Source organism: Plectropomus leopardus, chromosome 13 (genome assembly GCF_026936395.1).
Source record: "Plectropomus leopardus strain MGB_pleo_1.0 chromosome 13, ASM2693639v1, whole genome shotgun sequence".
In the NCBI taxonomy this organism is placed as follows: Eukaryota; Metazoa; Chordata; class Actinopteri; order Perciformes; family Serranidae; genus Plectropomus; species Plectropomus leopardus.
Window position 1 is genome coordinate 172,501 of NC_142188.1, and position 15,000 is coordinate 187,500.

Below are 15,000 nucleotides of genomic sequence, written 5' to 3' on the forward strand. Positions count from 1 at the left end.
TGTGTGTGTTACCTGTGAGCAGCCTGATGAAGTGTGTGTGTGTGTGTGTTACCTGTGAGCAGCCTGATGAAGTGTGTGTGTGTGTGTGTGTGTGTGTGAGTGTGTGTGTGTGTTACCTGTGAGCAGCCTGATGAAGTGTGTGTGTGTGTGTGTGTGTGTTACCTGTGAGCAGCGTGATGAAGTATGTGTGTGTGTTACCTGTGGGCAGCCTGATGAAGTGTGTGTGTGTGTGTGTGTGTTACCTGTGAGCAGCCTGATGAAGTATGTGTGTGTGTGTGTGTGTGTGTGTGTGTGTGTGTGTGTGTGTGTTACCTGTGAGCAGCCTGATGGTGTGTGTGTGTGTGTGTGTGTGTGTGTGTTACCTGTGAGCAGCCTGATGAAGTGTGTGTGTGTGTGTGTGTTACCTGTGGGCAGCCTGATGAAGTGTGTGTGTGTGTGTGTTACCTGTGAGCAGCCTGATGAAGTGTGTGTGTGTGTGTGTGTGTGTGTGTGTTACCTGTGAGCAGCCTGATGAAGTGTGTGTGTGTGTGTGTGTGTGTGTTACCTGTGAGCAGCCTGATGAAGTGTGTGTGTGTGTGTGTGTGTTACCTGTGAGCAGCCTGATGAAGTGTGTGTGTGTGTGTGTGTTACCTGTGAGCAGCCTGATGAAGTGTGTGTGTGTGTGTGTGTGTGTGTGTGTGTGTGTTACCTGTGAGCAGCCTGATGAAGTGTGTGTGTGTGTGTGTTACCTGTGAGCAGCCTGATGAAGTGTGTGTGTGTGTGTGTGTGTGTGTGTGTTACCTGTGAGCAGCCTGATGAAGTGTGTGTGTGTGTGTGTGTGTGTGTGTGTTACTTGTGAGCAGCCTGGTGGAGTGTGTGTGTGTGTGTGTGTGTGTGTGTGTGTGTGTGTGTGTGTGTGTTACCTGTGAGCAGCCTGATGAAGTGTGTGTGTGTGTGTGTCTGTGTGTGTGTGTGTGTGTTACCTGTGAGCAGCCTGATGGAGTGTGTGTGTGTGTGTGTGTGTGTGTGTGTGTGTTACCTGTGAGCAGCCTGATGAAGTGTGTGTGTGTGTGTCTGTGTGTGTGTGTGTGTGTTACCTGTGAGCAGCCTGATGAAGTGTGTGTGTGTGTGTGTGTGTGTGTGTGTGTGTTACCTGTGAGGAGCGTGATGAAGTGTGTGTGTGTGTGTGTTACCTGTGAGCAGCCTGATGAAGTGTGTGTGTGTGTGTGTGTGTGTGTGTGTGTTACCTGTGAGCAGCCTGATGAAGTGTGTGTGTGTGTGTTACTTGTGAGCAGCCTGATGAAGTGTGTGTGTGTGTGTGTGTGTGTGTTACCTGTGAGCAGCCTGATGAAGTGTGTGTGTGTGTGTGTGTGTGTGTGTGTTACCTGTGAGCAGCCTGATGAAGTGTGTGTGTGTGTGTGTGTGTGTGTGTGTGTGTGTGTGTGTGTGTGTGTGTTACCTGTGAGCAGCCTGATGAAGTGTGTGTGTGTGTGTGTCTGTGTGTGTGTGTTACCTGTGAGCAGCCTGATGAAGTGTGTGTGTGTGTGTCTGTGTGTGTGTGTGTGTGTTACCTGTGAGCAGCCTGATGAAGTGTGTGTGTGTGTGTCTCTGTGTGTGTGTGTGTGTTACCTGTGAGCAGCCTGATGAAGTGTGTGTGTGTGTGTCTGTGTGTGTGTGTGTGTGTGTGTTACCTGTGAGCAGCCTGATGAAGTGTGTGTGAGCGGTTGTTGGCGGTGCTGCCGTCCAGCAGGCTGAGCTGAATCTAGTGAGCGCGCTCAGACAGTCATCCTGTAAAAAAACACACACATACATACATACACACACACACACACACACACACACACACACACACACACACACACACACACACACACACACACACACACACACACACACACACACACACGTTGATGATGTCAGGGCACACCTGAGGCCGGCAGGTGAGCAGCAGTGACATCATGTAGAGATGATGATGTCACTGCTGCTCACCTGGTCCAGTCGGTTTCATTTGTAAAGCTCATTAAGAGACAGTTTTCCTCAGAGGACTCAGTCCCTCACAGAGACGAGGCCTAAGGGACCGTTCTTTATCAGTCGGAGGAGGATGTGGCTGAATCGTTTTTCTTCAGCCTCCTGGAGACACTCGGGACAATGCGTCCAGTGTTTGTCCCACAGTGTGTTGGAGGACAGTCGGAAATGTTCAAATCCAACGATAAGTTGTGTCTCTCCAGTTTCTCACTGTGAAAAATGATGTTACTGTGGTGATTTTTATTTTGGCAGGCCCACGTTTTGGAAACCACCAGAAATGTATACAGACAGAGAGGAAAAAAATCTATGTATATATATTTTATTTTTACAGGAAAAGAAAATCTTATTAGACTTTGATTACATTTTTATTTTTATTTTTTTTAATTTATTACAAAAAACTCACTTATAAATAAACGGAACAAAAAACATCAAAACATCAACTGACAGAAGGTCTACAGGAAGATTTATGAGATTTCATTTTCCATCTGAACATATTTTATAAAACATCTGAATGAACTTTCACAATAAGAGCTCGCTGTGTTCCAGTCTCCAGCCACTACACCTCAGACCCCGCCCCCTGCCCCTCCTGGCCAATCAGACGGCCCGAACACACCCAGAACCACTTACCTGTCGGCAAGGTAAACTCCCAAACAACGGCTTCTCTTCATCCATCAGGAGGCGCTCTGCAAACACACAAACACACACACGCACATACACACACACGCCATCAGAACGACCTCTGACCTCCCTGCTCTCGGTGTGTGTGTGTGTGTGTGTGTGTGTGTGTGTGTGTGTGTGTGTGTGTGTGTGTGTGTGTGTGTAGGGTTGCACCTAAGGATTATTTTTTTATAGAGTAATCTATCGATTATTTTTTCGATTAATGGATTAATCTATCATTTTTTTATTTTTTATTGATCTAACCATAATTATTTTATTACTTGATTAATAGAACAACAAATTTACCGAAAATAACATTTTAAACTTGTCATTTATATTTTAACATTTTGTTCAATCCTCTTCAATCATGACAGTACACGCTGCAGCGCATTATTATTACAGCCCAGTCTTAACTGCTAATCTGTGTCTGACAGTCTGATATAAAGTCTCTCCAAAATAAAACTAATGTAAAGAGCTTGTTCCACTGGAGTCAAAGGAAAGTAGTGTAATCTACATTTAATAATCCAACAGCAAAATACATAAAACTATGTAAAAGTCAAGTCACTTTAGGAGGAGTAACAACAAAAGTTCCTCTTTGTTACAGTAAACCTCAAATCTCACAGTCCAACAAAACATCTGACAGTAAAATTACTGCAGTTTGAATAACACTAAAACTTTTCTCTAACAGAAGTAATTATAACTCGTCCGTTCTTTCTGCATCACAACAGTTAGGCCCGTTTCACACAGCACGCGTCATGAGCGTGAGACGTCAGTCTGCCAAGCAGCAGCGTGTTTCATGCGTGTGGTGTTCACACATGCAGCGTTTTTTGCTACGTTGCTGCTGCGTTGCTGCCTGCTGATGTGAGTGCTGCATTTCTATTTTTAAGCACATATTCCTCTCATTTATGACGTCGTGCAGCTCCTGCACAGCCGACAACATGGTCCTGTAAATGTTTCAAAATAAAATGCATTGTATGAGCAACTGATGGAGCTGCGCAGGAGCTGCACGACTGCATAAATGAGAGGAATTTGTGCAATTAAATACAGAAATACAGCAGCAGGCAGCGACGTTACGACGACGCTGTATGTGTGAACACCACACACCTGAAATACGCTGCTGCTCGCTGAGGTCACATATCTCGCGCTCCTGATGCGTGCTGTGTGAAAAGGGCCTTACATCCTCCTAGCAATGCGTCGACGCATGTTAAATTAATCGGCGCATTTCCGTAATCCATTATGTCGATTGCGTTAAGGCATTGCCCCAGCCCTATATGTGTGTGTGTGTGTGTGTGTGTGTGTGTGTGTGTGTGTGTGTGTGTGTGTGTGTGTGTGTGTGTGTGTGTGTGTGTGTACCAATGCTCTGGATGGTGTAGGCGCAGGTCGCCCAGCTCAGCAGGGGGACTCGGGGGTCCTGCTCGTTGGGGTTCAGCTTTAGTCCCACCTTGTATGTTGACATGCTGAACGTGGTGATCATCTCACTGACGCTGCTGGAGAACGGGCTCCTGAGGGACAGTGACAACATCGCTGACATCATCACCGCTGACGTCATCTATACTGACATCATCTATGCTGACATCATCACCTGCTGACATCACCGCTGATATCATTCAGGGGAGGAGTCTGAACAGTAGCACAGTTTGTATAACAGAACTTTATTCAAACAGCTGCTGACTCACTGCGGACAGAAGTCCACTCTGAAACCTTCAGGACCAGCAGGCTCCGCCCCCTCTGATACACCTGAAACACACACACACATACACATTAAAACATACATAAACACACACACACACATTCACACACACCCTGTGGCTCTGCCCTGTGAATTATGGACAGGTGACTCACCTTCACCTTGCTTTCTGTGGGCGGAGTGCAGCGCTGCGATCTGCTGATTGGTCATTTTAAGCCAAGCCTCCAGACTGGGATGATCAACACTGAAAGAAAAAAAAAGAGAAAGTCAGGTGAGCGTGGACCTGTGGTTAGATGAGTGTGTATCTGCGGTCAGGTCAGTGCATACCTGTGGTCAGGTGATAATGTGTGTGGCAGCAGAGGGATCACGGTGTTGCTCAGACACTCGCAGAGCGGACACAGGAACTCGCCGTTCTCCACGTCGTAGCTGGTGTGTCCTCGCAGTCGCTGCTGGCGTCTCTGCTCCTTCAGCTGCACCGCCTCAAAGTACCTGAACACAGGGGTCGTCATGTTGATGATGATGACTACAGGTGTCCGCTGTCCACCGTCTGAATGATGGCAGGCTTCTGTCATGCGGCGGTGGTGACTCACCTTTGCCAGCAGGTGGCGTGCATGATGTGTCCGCAGCTGGCCGAGTGGATTCCAAGAGACAGGTCCGGGTGCATGAACAGCGGGTCGTGATGTTCTGAAACACATTCACACTTCTGTCAGTCAGCAAGACTCACCCTGACTAGCTGTTGTCCTGATGATGTCACACTGAGGCCACGCCCACCTGGGTCAGGTAGGTTGCAGCGGCGGTTTTTAGACAAAACCGTCGACCTCTGGACGAACGCTGCCAGCACCATGGCTCTGCCGTGACCTCTGACCTCCTGCTCCTCCTGACACAGAATGCAGGTCACCAGCTGACGGTGCTCAGCTCTGCCCACCCTCCTGGGACCAACACACACCTGAGCGACACAGGTGGACTCCGAACTGGGAGGACTTGGAGGGACAGGCGAGACAGAGACAACATTTTAATAGCCAAATTTATTATAGACAGTGAGACAAGAAACACATCTACACCTGAGTTTCCACACCTGTACATCGACACCTGTGTGTCCACACCTGGATGTCCACACCTGTACATAGACACCTGTTCATCGACACCTGTACATAGACACCTGAGTGTCTACACCTGAATGTCCACACCATCCTCAAGCAGATGTGTCCAGGTGTGTTCAGGTGTATACATGTGTCAGTAGATGTGTCCAGGTGTGTTCAGGTGTACCTGTTCTCTGCAGCAGCAGACGTCGATGCCTCCAGCTCCTCCAGACTCTGCTGGAAAAGTTCTTTGTTCTCGTTGATGAAATGTTTCTGCATCTCCGACATCTGAGCCATGATCTTCTCCCTCCGAAGACGAGCCATCTCCGCCTTCCTCTTCCTCTCCGCCTTGTCTTTGTCTCGGACCGTCTGCAGGGAGACCACACCCCCCGACAGGTGTTCAATAACCAATCACAGCTCAGGTGTTCCCTGTGATACAGAGGGCTGATCTGTTTGATGTGTGTGGGTGAAGCAGGTTGGTTCGTGGAGAGTTTACCTCCTCTGGCTCCTGACCCTGACTCACAGAGACGGTGGAGGTGGAGGAGGTTCGTTCTCTCATTGTTTTGATGTTTGCCACCATCTGAACACAAACAAACATCCATGTCAACACCTGAAAGTCTCCCTGACCACAGAAACATCCAGACAAAGCTCAGGGAGACCCACGGTCACTGAGAGCTCCTCCCCGTCATGGGACGGAGAATAAAATGAGACCCAGGCCGGAGCCCTGCGGGACTCCCTGAGAAACAACATCTGCTGCAAACATTTTATTTCATTGGTGAAAACGTCCTCTGAGCAAACAGCAGACAGAAAAAAGAGTCAGTGAAAGTGAACCTGAGTTCACGGTAAAACCTCAAATAGTTCACGGCTGGTGCTTTAGTTTGAGTTTTTTTCAGTTTATTGTTGGGTAAAAAATGAAATACAAATTTTTTTAATTGATGACATAATTTCTGTCGGAACAACCTGACTGAAGAGGACAGATCACATGGATGATGTGCAGACTGTGACATCACAGTGACATCAGCGCTCACCTTGAGGATCCAGGTGATCATGTCTTTGTGGACCTCTAGATGAGGAGCGTTCTGCAGACTCTCCAGCAGAGCCAGGACGCTTCCTGAGGTACTGGGAGCTTCACCTGGACCTGAACACAAATCCACCGTCCATCAGGGTGACACTCACAAAAAAACCCTGCAGCGCCAGGCAGACTTCACACACAGTGTTATCAATACATTTCCAGGACGACTATCAATACTTCTCATCGGTTTATTGTTTTTTCAAATAATTATATCATTTCAAAAAATAAGAAACTCATTAAAGATTTTGAACTACATATTTAACTTAAAAAAATATTGATTTTATTTTCTATAATTTTGGGGGATTTTTAAATTCAAAAAAATTGGCCATGTTTTTTTCCTTAAAAAATTGGGGGGGGGAGGTGTCAAGTAAAAAAGAGGACCAAATATTTTTATTCTTTAAATTTTTTGGAGGCAATTTCTAAAGAAAAAAAAATGGTTGTATTTTTTCCGCCCCCCAGGTGTCCACGGCCCAACAACTCCATCCTGACCACCCACACCCCCCTGGAGCACTCGGACTGCGCCTTCATGGTAAACAACGAGGCCATCTACGACATCTGCTGCAGGAACCTGGACATCGGGCGCCCCAGCTACCCGCCCGGGGGCCAGGTTTGGAAACAGGGCATGCTTTCCTTAAAACATATAAGTGATTTTTTTAAAAAGATTTTTAAAGAGGTGATTTTTCCTTAAAAATCACCAAAATGACCCATTTATCATCCAGAAACTTTAACTGTGTCTGACGGTCCTTGTTTTTGTACTGGTTTGTGAAATAGAATTCCATGACTTTTCCAGGTTATTCCTGCCCAGGTATCAGAAGAGCCTACAGGTTCAGGTGCTGAGTGTGTGTGTGTGTGTGTGTGTGTGTGTGTGTGTGTGTGTGTGTGTACTGACGTGTGATCTTGTAGGTGTAGTTGAATGTGATGTCTTCGTCTGCGCTGCTGTTCTCCAGCTGCTGCTGCTCCTCCAGTAGAGCCACACCCACCAGGTGCAGCACCTGCGCGCACACACACACACACACACACACACACACACACACACACACACACACACACACAGAGTAAACACCTGTACATACAGGTGAGTACACGTTACCTGTGGACCTCCCCTGAGTAAGTCTCACCCTCTGCAGCATGGACTCAGTCCAGCCCCCCCCGCTGGGCTCCACAGCCCACTGCAGTACGGCGCCCTCTACAGCCAGCAGCACGTCACACTGCAGCAGGTTCACCAGGCTGGCAAACAGAGGACAAAGAGGGGGGGGCAGAGGGGGGGGCAGGGCTGCGCGCACACACACACACACACACACACACACACACACGTTAGCACCATGATATCATCACACAGGTACTCTGTGAGACAGACAGGTGTGTTTACCTGTGTCCTCTCCGTTCTGTCTCCTCAGCTTCCTCTGAGCCTCCTCAGCCTGCAACACATCAAACTCTGTTACCATGGTAACACACCCACCAATAACAGATCAATAACTGGTGATGATCAGTGTGTTTTACTCTGTTACCATGACAACACAACAGCTGATCAATGATTAGTGTAGATGAGTGTGTATGTGTACCTTAGACTGGTCTGCTCGGCTGTAGTGGTGAAAGTACAGGTTGAAGTGTTTGTTCCACTCAGGACGGAGTTCATACAGACCACGACCCGTCACACCGGGCTTCCTGTACACACACGCAGTACAAATACACACTCAGTATTACACACGACGGTCATGTGTATTTAAGGTGGACTGATGATGGTCATGTGTATTTAAGGTGGACTGATGATGATCATGTGTATTTAAGGTGGACTGATGATGATCATGTGTATTTAAGGTGGACTGATGATGATCGTGTGTATTTAAGGTGGAGGTGTTGAAGGAAACTGACTTGAATGAAGCCACACTGTCGATGACTCTCTCCAGACCCGTCTCCTTGTTCCCCTGAAGAGACAGCCAAAAAGAAATTATCCATCTGAAGGTAAAGAGACAGGCAGACAGGCAGGTGCAGAGACAGACAGACAGACAAGTGAACACACGGACAGGTGCACAGACGGACAGGTGCACAGACAGACAGGTGAACACACAGAGAGGTGAACATACACAGACAGGTAAACACACAGGTGAACACACAGACAGGTGCACAGACAGACAGGTGCACGGACAGACAGGTGATCACACAGGTGGACGTCTCACGTTCTCGGGCAGAGCCTTCACCAGCTCGCTGTGGGCCATGGGTCTGATGGACAGCTGGTGGATGATTTCTCTTCTGACCTCATCGAAAGGCTCCACCTGGCCAACACCTGACACGTAGCGCTCACCTGAAACACACACAGTCTTACATCATGTCGCCATGGTAACAACAGTTCAGGAGTCGTCTGAAAAACTGACCGATGACCATGATGATGAGGTGAAGCATCTCCTCGATCAGAGTGTTGTTCTGCTGGACCACATCCTGCCACACAAACAAGAGACAGAGCGTCAACAGTGTCAGTAAAGCATCCGCAGAATGTTACAAGTGTCATCAGAGTGTCAGTAACGTGTCACTAGAGTGTCGGTAGACTGTATCAGCAGAGCGTCAGTAGAGTGTCTGCAGAGCGTCAGTAGTGTCAGTAAAGCACCAGCAGAGTGTTAGTAGAGTGTCAGCAGGGCCTCAGAGCATCAGCAGAGCATCAGTAGAGTGTTAGTAGAGTGTCATTACAGTGTCAGGAATGTGTCACTAGAGCGTCAGTAGAGTGTGAGTGGCGTGTTGGTAGACTGTACAAGCGTCAGTAGAGTGTCAGTAGAGCGTCAGTACTGACCTTGTTGGCCTCTCTGTATCTCTTCCTGCAGTCTGCAGAGCTGAAAATGTGAAAAAGTTCGAATCGACTAAGAACGATCATCAGGAAGTGGTTTGGATCCATCATGGACGCCCCCGCCTGCACGGAACCGGAACCGGAACCAGAACCAGAACCAGAACCAGAACCAGCCGTAAGAGACCATAACACACACACAATACACACACACAACACACACACACAACACACAACACACAAAACACACACACACAACACACTCACAATACACACAACACACACACAACACACACACAATCCAGTGGGTGAGTCAGTGGGTGAGGACGGGTGAGTCAGTGGGTGAGGACGGGTGAGTCAGTGGGTGAGGTTGGGTGAGTCAGTGGGTGAGGACGGGTGAGTCAGTGGGTGAGGACGGGTGAGTCAGTGGGTGAGGACAGGTGAGTCAGTGGGTGAGTCAGTGGGTGAGGACGGGTGAGTCAGTGGGTGAGGACGGGTGAGTCAGTGGGTGAGGACGGGTGAGTCAGTGGGTGAGGACGCGTGAGTCAGTGGGTGAGGACAGGTGAGTCAGTGGGTGAGGTTGGGTGAGTCAGTGGGTGAGGACGGGTGAGTCAGTGGGTGAGGTTGGGTGAGTCAGTGGGTGAGGACGGGTGAGTCAGTGGGTGAGGTTGGGTGAGTCAGTGGGTGAGTACGGGTGAGTCAGTGGGTGAGGTTGGGTGAGTCAGTGGGTGAGGACGGGTGAGTCAGTGGGTGAGGTTGGGTGAGTCAGTGGGTGAGGTTGGGTGAGTCAGTGGGTGAGGTTGGGTGAGTCAGTGGGTGAGGATGGGTGAGTCAGTGGGTGAGGTTGGGTGAGTCAGTGGGTGAGGTTGGGTGAGTCAGTGGGTGAGGATGGGTGAGTCAGTGGGTGAGGTTGGGTGAGTCAGTGGGTGAGGACGGGTGAGTCAGTGGGTGAGGTTGGGTGAGTCAGTGGGTGAGTACGGGTGAGTCAGTGGGTGAGGTTGGGTGAGTCAGTGGGTGAGGACGGGTGAGTCAGTGGGTGAGGTTGTACCTGCAGCATGTTGATGTCCTTGTCGAACATCTCTACTCGACACTTGACGTTGTGATAATAATAAATCTGAAACAGACAGAAACAGTGAGGCGTGTTGGACTCATGTCGTCACGCGTGTTCTGACCGCGGTGAGGCGTGTTGGACTCAGGGGATACAGGGGACAGTATTATGGGATGTCCACTCACCTGGTTGATCAGAGAGAAGCCGTTCCTCCTCCACATCCCAGCATGCACCTGGGCACAGAGCACCAGGCAGCGGAGGGGGAGCTCGATGAGAAGGGGGGGGGGAGTTCACCCTGAGGACACGGACACACACACACACACACACACACACACACACACACACACACACACACACACACACACACAGAGTTAGCTGCAATGTATTGATATGTGATCTGACATCAGGCTGTTTAGTTTCCGTGTAGATCAGATGATCATCCCATTTGTACATACAGACATATTTTATTCTTATTGTATTTTTGTTTATAAGAGTCACACATGCCACACAACATACATACACACAACATACACACAAACATACACACACACAAACAAACACACACACACACATCTTACAAGACACACACACGCACAGACAAACATACACACCACATGCACACACACGCCACACGGACTTTCAAGCTGTGAAATTGTTTTTAAGCACAATTACCTACTTTACATGCACCTTATTATTATTATTATTATTATATTATTATTATACTTTATTCACCTATATCCTGTATATACACAAATATTTAAATGATCTTTATTTTGATTTCTATTTTTTCTCTCCTTCTTACTTTCATCTTTACCTTATTGCTTGTCATGCTGCTCTGTGTGCCTTGAATTGCCACCTGGCGACAAATAAAGTTTTTTGAATTGAATTGAATTGAATCCCTGATCAATACATACATACATACAGGGCTCAGGGCTTCCAGGCCTTTTCCAAAACCTTTTTTCAGGCGTGGAAATCGCTATTTGTTAATTCCATGACTTTTGCAGGTTTTCCAGGAGCATACAAGCCCTGATGTGTGAGTGTCTGTCTGTCTGTCTGTGTGTGTGTGTGTGTGTGTGTGTGTGTGTGTGTGTGTGTGTGTGTGCGTGTGTGTGTGTCTGTCTATGTGTGTCTGTGTGTGTGTGTGTGTCTGTGTGTGTGTGTGTGATGTCACTGACCAGAGGAAGCTGTTCGGGGAAACGAGAGGCGACTTCTGTCCTGCTGAGGAGAACATGGAGGCCTGAGGAGGAAACAACTCACTGTTTTATTCTGAAAGGACTTCAAACTTCCTGTTTGTGTCAGAGTCTTTCAGTGCTGCGCTCACACACACACACCCAGTCAGTGAGAGTGTGTGTGTGTGTGTGTGTGTGTGTGTGTGTGTGTGTGTGTACCTGCCAGCAGCCTGCAGAGCGGCAGGTGTATGGACACCTTGTCCTGAGACACCTGGTACCTGAATGTCTCCACACAGTGACCGGCCAGGCTCAGGCTGATTGGCTGCTCGCCGTCTGGAAGGCCACTCTGACAGTGACTGAGCGCGCTCAGACACTTCCTGTAGGCCTCGATCAGCACTTTTTCCTGACACACACACACACACACACACAAATACAGATAAATAAAGTATAAATACAAACATTAATTTAACACAAGACAGACAGTCAAGTCTGTAGTTTTTTTCTTCTTGATCTTATTTTCCAGACACCAGGAACACAGGATGCAGTAGTACTGTGTACTATGTAGTGTGTACTGTGTAGTATGTAGTGTGTAGTATGTAGTGTGTACTGTGTAGTATGTCGTGTGTAGTGTGTATTGTGTAGTATGTAGTGTGTAGTGTGTACTGTGTACTGTGTAGTATGTAGTGTACTGTGTAGTATATAGTGTGTAGTGTGTAGTGTGAACTGTGTAGTATGGAGTGTGTACTGTGTAGTGTACACTGTGTAGTATGTAGTGTGTACTGTGTAGTATGTAGTGTGTACTGTGTAGTATGGAGTGTGTACTGTGTAGTGTACACTGTGTAGTATGTAGTGTGTACTGTGTAGTATGTAGAGCAGCACTCCTGGATCATGGAGATGATGTACAGTGTGTGGCGTTTAGTGTGTAGTGTATAGAGCGTAGTATGTAGTGTGTAGTAGTATACAGTGTGTAGTAGTAGTAGCATACAGTGTATAGTAGTAACAGTAATAATAGCAGTAGTAGTAATAGTATACAGTCTGTAGTAGTATGCAGTAGTAGTATTTGGTCTTACGTCGGTGGAGCACCACTCCTGAATCATGGAGATGATGTGAGTCAGTTTCATCTGCAGAGTGAACGCGGCCTCCCACTCAGGCTCCATCTCTATGTGCTGTCCCACCTGTCTCACCACCGGGTCCATACCCTGAGACACAGAGACAGGGGCACAGGGGACAGGGTCAGAGGCAGAGACAGGGCGTACCTGTCCAGGTAACGTGCCTGAATGTCTCTAGGTGTGTGTTACCTGCATACACTTGAGCAGCTCCAGAAAAGCATCCAGACCTTCTAGAAATTTGTGTCTGAGCTGATCGCTCCACTCTGAGGGACGACTGATGAGGACGTACCTGCACACAGACAGACACAGTGTCCATCCTTTACTTAGGACACCCCTCCATGGTGCAACCAAACAACCACAACACAACAACCATGAGACAACAACCACAACATAACAACCACACACCACCACCATGAAATCACACCCATGACATAACGGCGATGTCATAACAGCCATGAAATAATCGACATTATCTGTGCCCTCTGAGACAAAGTTCAGATCTTAGAAAGACTCAGAGAACACCGGGAACTGGTGTGTGACTGATGGTTAAGTGGTATACAACTGGTGAGTAACTGGTGAGTAACTGGTGTGTGACTGGTGCTAACTTGAGGTCTCCGATGAGGCTCTGGACCCGTCCAAACTTGAAGGCCTGCTGGGCGGTGTAGCGGTCAAACTGGAAGCGTCCCTGCAGGTCTCTGTGACGGAGGTGATCCACAAAGGTCCTGATGATGGTTGTCATCAGGTTCTCCTCCACCATCAGCATCCGGGCCTCCAGCACGCACGTGCACACACACACGCACGCACGCACGCACATACACACACACACACACACGCACACACACACACGGTTATAAAGCTGCCTTACAAACATATTCACATTAATAATACCACTGAAAAATGATTGACATTGACTGGTGGTGCTCCTCAGGGCTCCACATGAGGCCCACTGCTGTTTGTACAAAAACGCACAGATTTAATTTATTTCATCTGATGATAAACATATTTATTCTGCTCTGTTAAGAATTTAAAACAACTTCTGGATTATAACAAGCTACAATAATCAAATGTGATAATCACAGGACAGATTTACAAAACAAACTCTGACAAGTGACATTTAAACAAAAGAAGTCAGAGTTTTGGGATCATTCTGAACCTGTGATACTCAACTTACGGAGTAAATCCTCGAAACGTTCTACAATCGAAAGAATGTCCCAAATTTGCATAAATTTCCAAAAGTCCTAGGTATGTCCTAGAAACCTACAAACATTATCAAATCATGGAAATGTCTTCAAATCCATTAAATGTGTTAAATCCCAGAAATGTCCTAAAATCTTAAAAATGTGCTTAAATTCTAGGAACGTCCTAAAATCCTACAAACGTCCTGAAACTCCAGTGACATGCACGGGGCCCCTGGCCTCCTGTCATCTTGTAAAAGTGTCCCCGGGCACAGCCGACTGAGCGTCCCTGTCCTGGATAAATGTTTGTTAATGCGTGTTTGTGAAGTGAAGCTCGGCTCTCGATGCCGTGCCGTTCACTCGTTCAGGTGAAGACGTAAACGAGCGATTTCTCACCTCCAGCTCACACAGACTCAACTCACCAGCGACGGGACGGTGAATATTTGCACTGACAGGTCAGTGATGGAGAACTCACGGTCATGGTCGTCCGTCACGTAGTCGCTCTGCAAGCGCTCATACCTCTACCAGTAGGAGACAGAGACAGGCAGAGACAGGCAGAGACAGAGACAGAGACAGAGACAGAGAGACACAGGTGTGTGGAGGTGCAGAGGAGCAGCAGGAGTACTCACCATGGTGGGGACGGTGAACAGCTGAACAGACAGGGAGGTCACTGACACCACTCGCTCGTGGTCGTCCTCCATAAAATCTGTCTGCAGGCGTCTGTAGTTCTAGAGGGGGGACGACATTTCACCTCCAGGTCAGAGGTCGCTGCTGCCAGGGCGACGCCCCCTCCACCAACCCCCCGACCCCCAAAGTTAAACCCTAACACGCGATGCAGCGAGGAGCTGTTCTGGAAGCCCGCACTGGTTTGACTGGTACCAAGGGTCGGCCCAGTGGTATCGGTTCGACCCCTCTGCGTTTTCACGGCCGCAGCTGAATACTACTGATGATGTCACATCCTGCCGCTCTCAGGGATTGGCGGCTAATCTGGGTCTGTCTGGGCTCAGAGATGCCAGCCCGAGATAAGCAGGTCACAGCGGAAAAATCTGCCTGAGAAGACGAGCTCAGCGGCGGCAACGAGTACGATGTGGGCCCCCTCTCTTCCCTCCGACGTTTTTAGCTTTTCTTGTTTTCTATAAAACATTTCAACATTTCAAGAAAGAAATATGGGCTTTTCCCCTTTTTTGGGGAGCGTTTTTTTCTGTTAAAGATTTTGTGGTCATTTTT

The 15,000-nt window shown here is 48.1% G+C and overlaps 1 protein-coding gene across 1 annotated transcript in view; it reads right to left on the reverse strand.

Annotated features, from left to right (window-relative positions):
* The window catches only part of ubr2 (ubiquitin protein ligase E3 component n-recognin 2), a 29,062-nt gene that overhangs the window by 6,362 nt on the left and 7,700 nt on the right, over positions 1-15,000 (reverse strand). Inside the window, 28 exon segments of the mRNA XM_088086890.1 lie at positions 1,671-1,767; positions 2,632-2,687; positions 4,015-4,163; positions 4,338-4,398; positions 4,504-4,592; positions 4,676-4,837; positions 4,939-5,032; positions 5,120-5,328; positions 5,615-5,796; positions 5,924-6,007; positions 6,456-6,565; positions 7,389-7,491; positions 7,618-7,772; positions 7,869-7,917; positions 8,062-8,164; positions 8,372-8,424; positions 8,677-8,801; positions 8,872-8,935; positions 9,282-9,398; positions 10,321-10,386; positions 10,506-10,606; positions 10,609-10,615; positions 11,496-11,557; positions 11,709-11,892; positions 12,560-12,688; positions 12,788-12,887; positions 13,204-13,367; positions 14,403-14,501. Of these exon segments, the coding sequence (XP_087943016.1) occupies positions 1,671-1,767; positions 2,632-2,687; positions 4,015-4,163; positions 4,338-4,398; positions 4,504-4,592; positions 4,676-4,837; positions 4,939-5,032; positions 5,120-5,328; positions 5,615-5,796; positions 5,924-6,007; positions 6,456-6,565; positions 7,389-7,491; positions 7,618-7,772; positions 7,869-7,917; positions 8,062-8,164; positions 8,372-8,424; positions 8,677-8,801; positions 8,872-8,935; positions 9,282-9,398; positions 10,321-10,386; positions 10,506-10,606; positions 10,609-10,615; positions 11,496-11,557; positions 11,709-11,892; positions 12,560-12,688; positions 12,788-12,887; positions 13,204-13,367; positions 14,403-14,501 (2,974 nt within the window).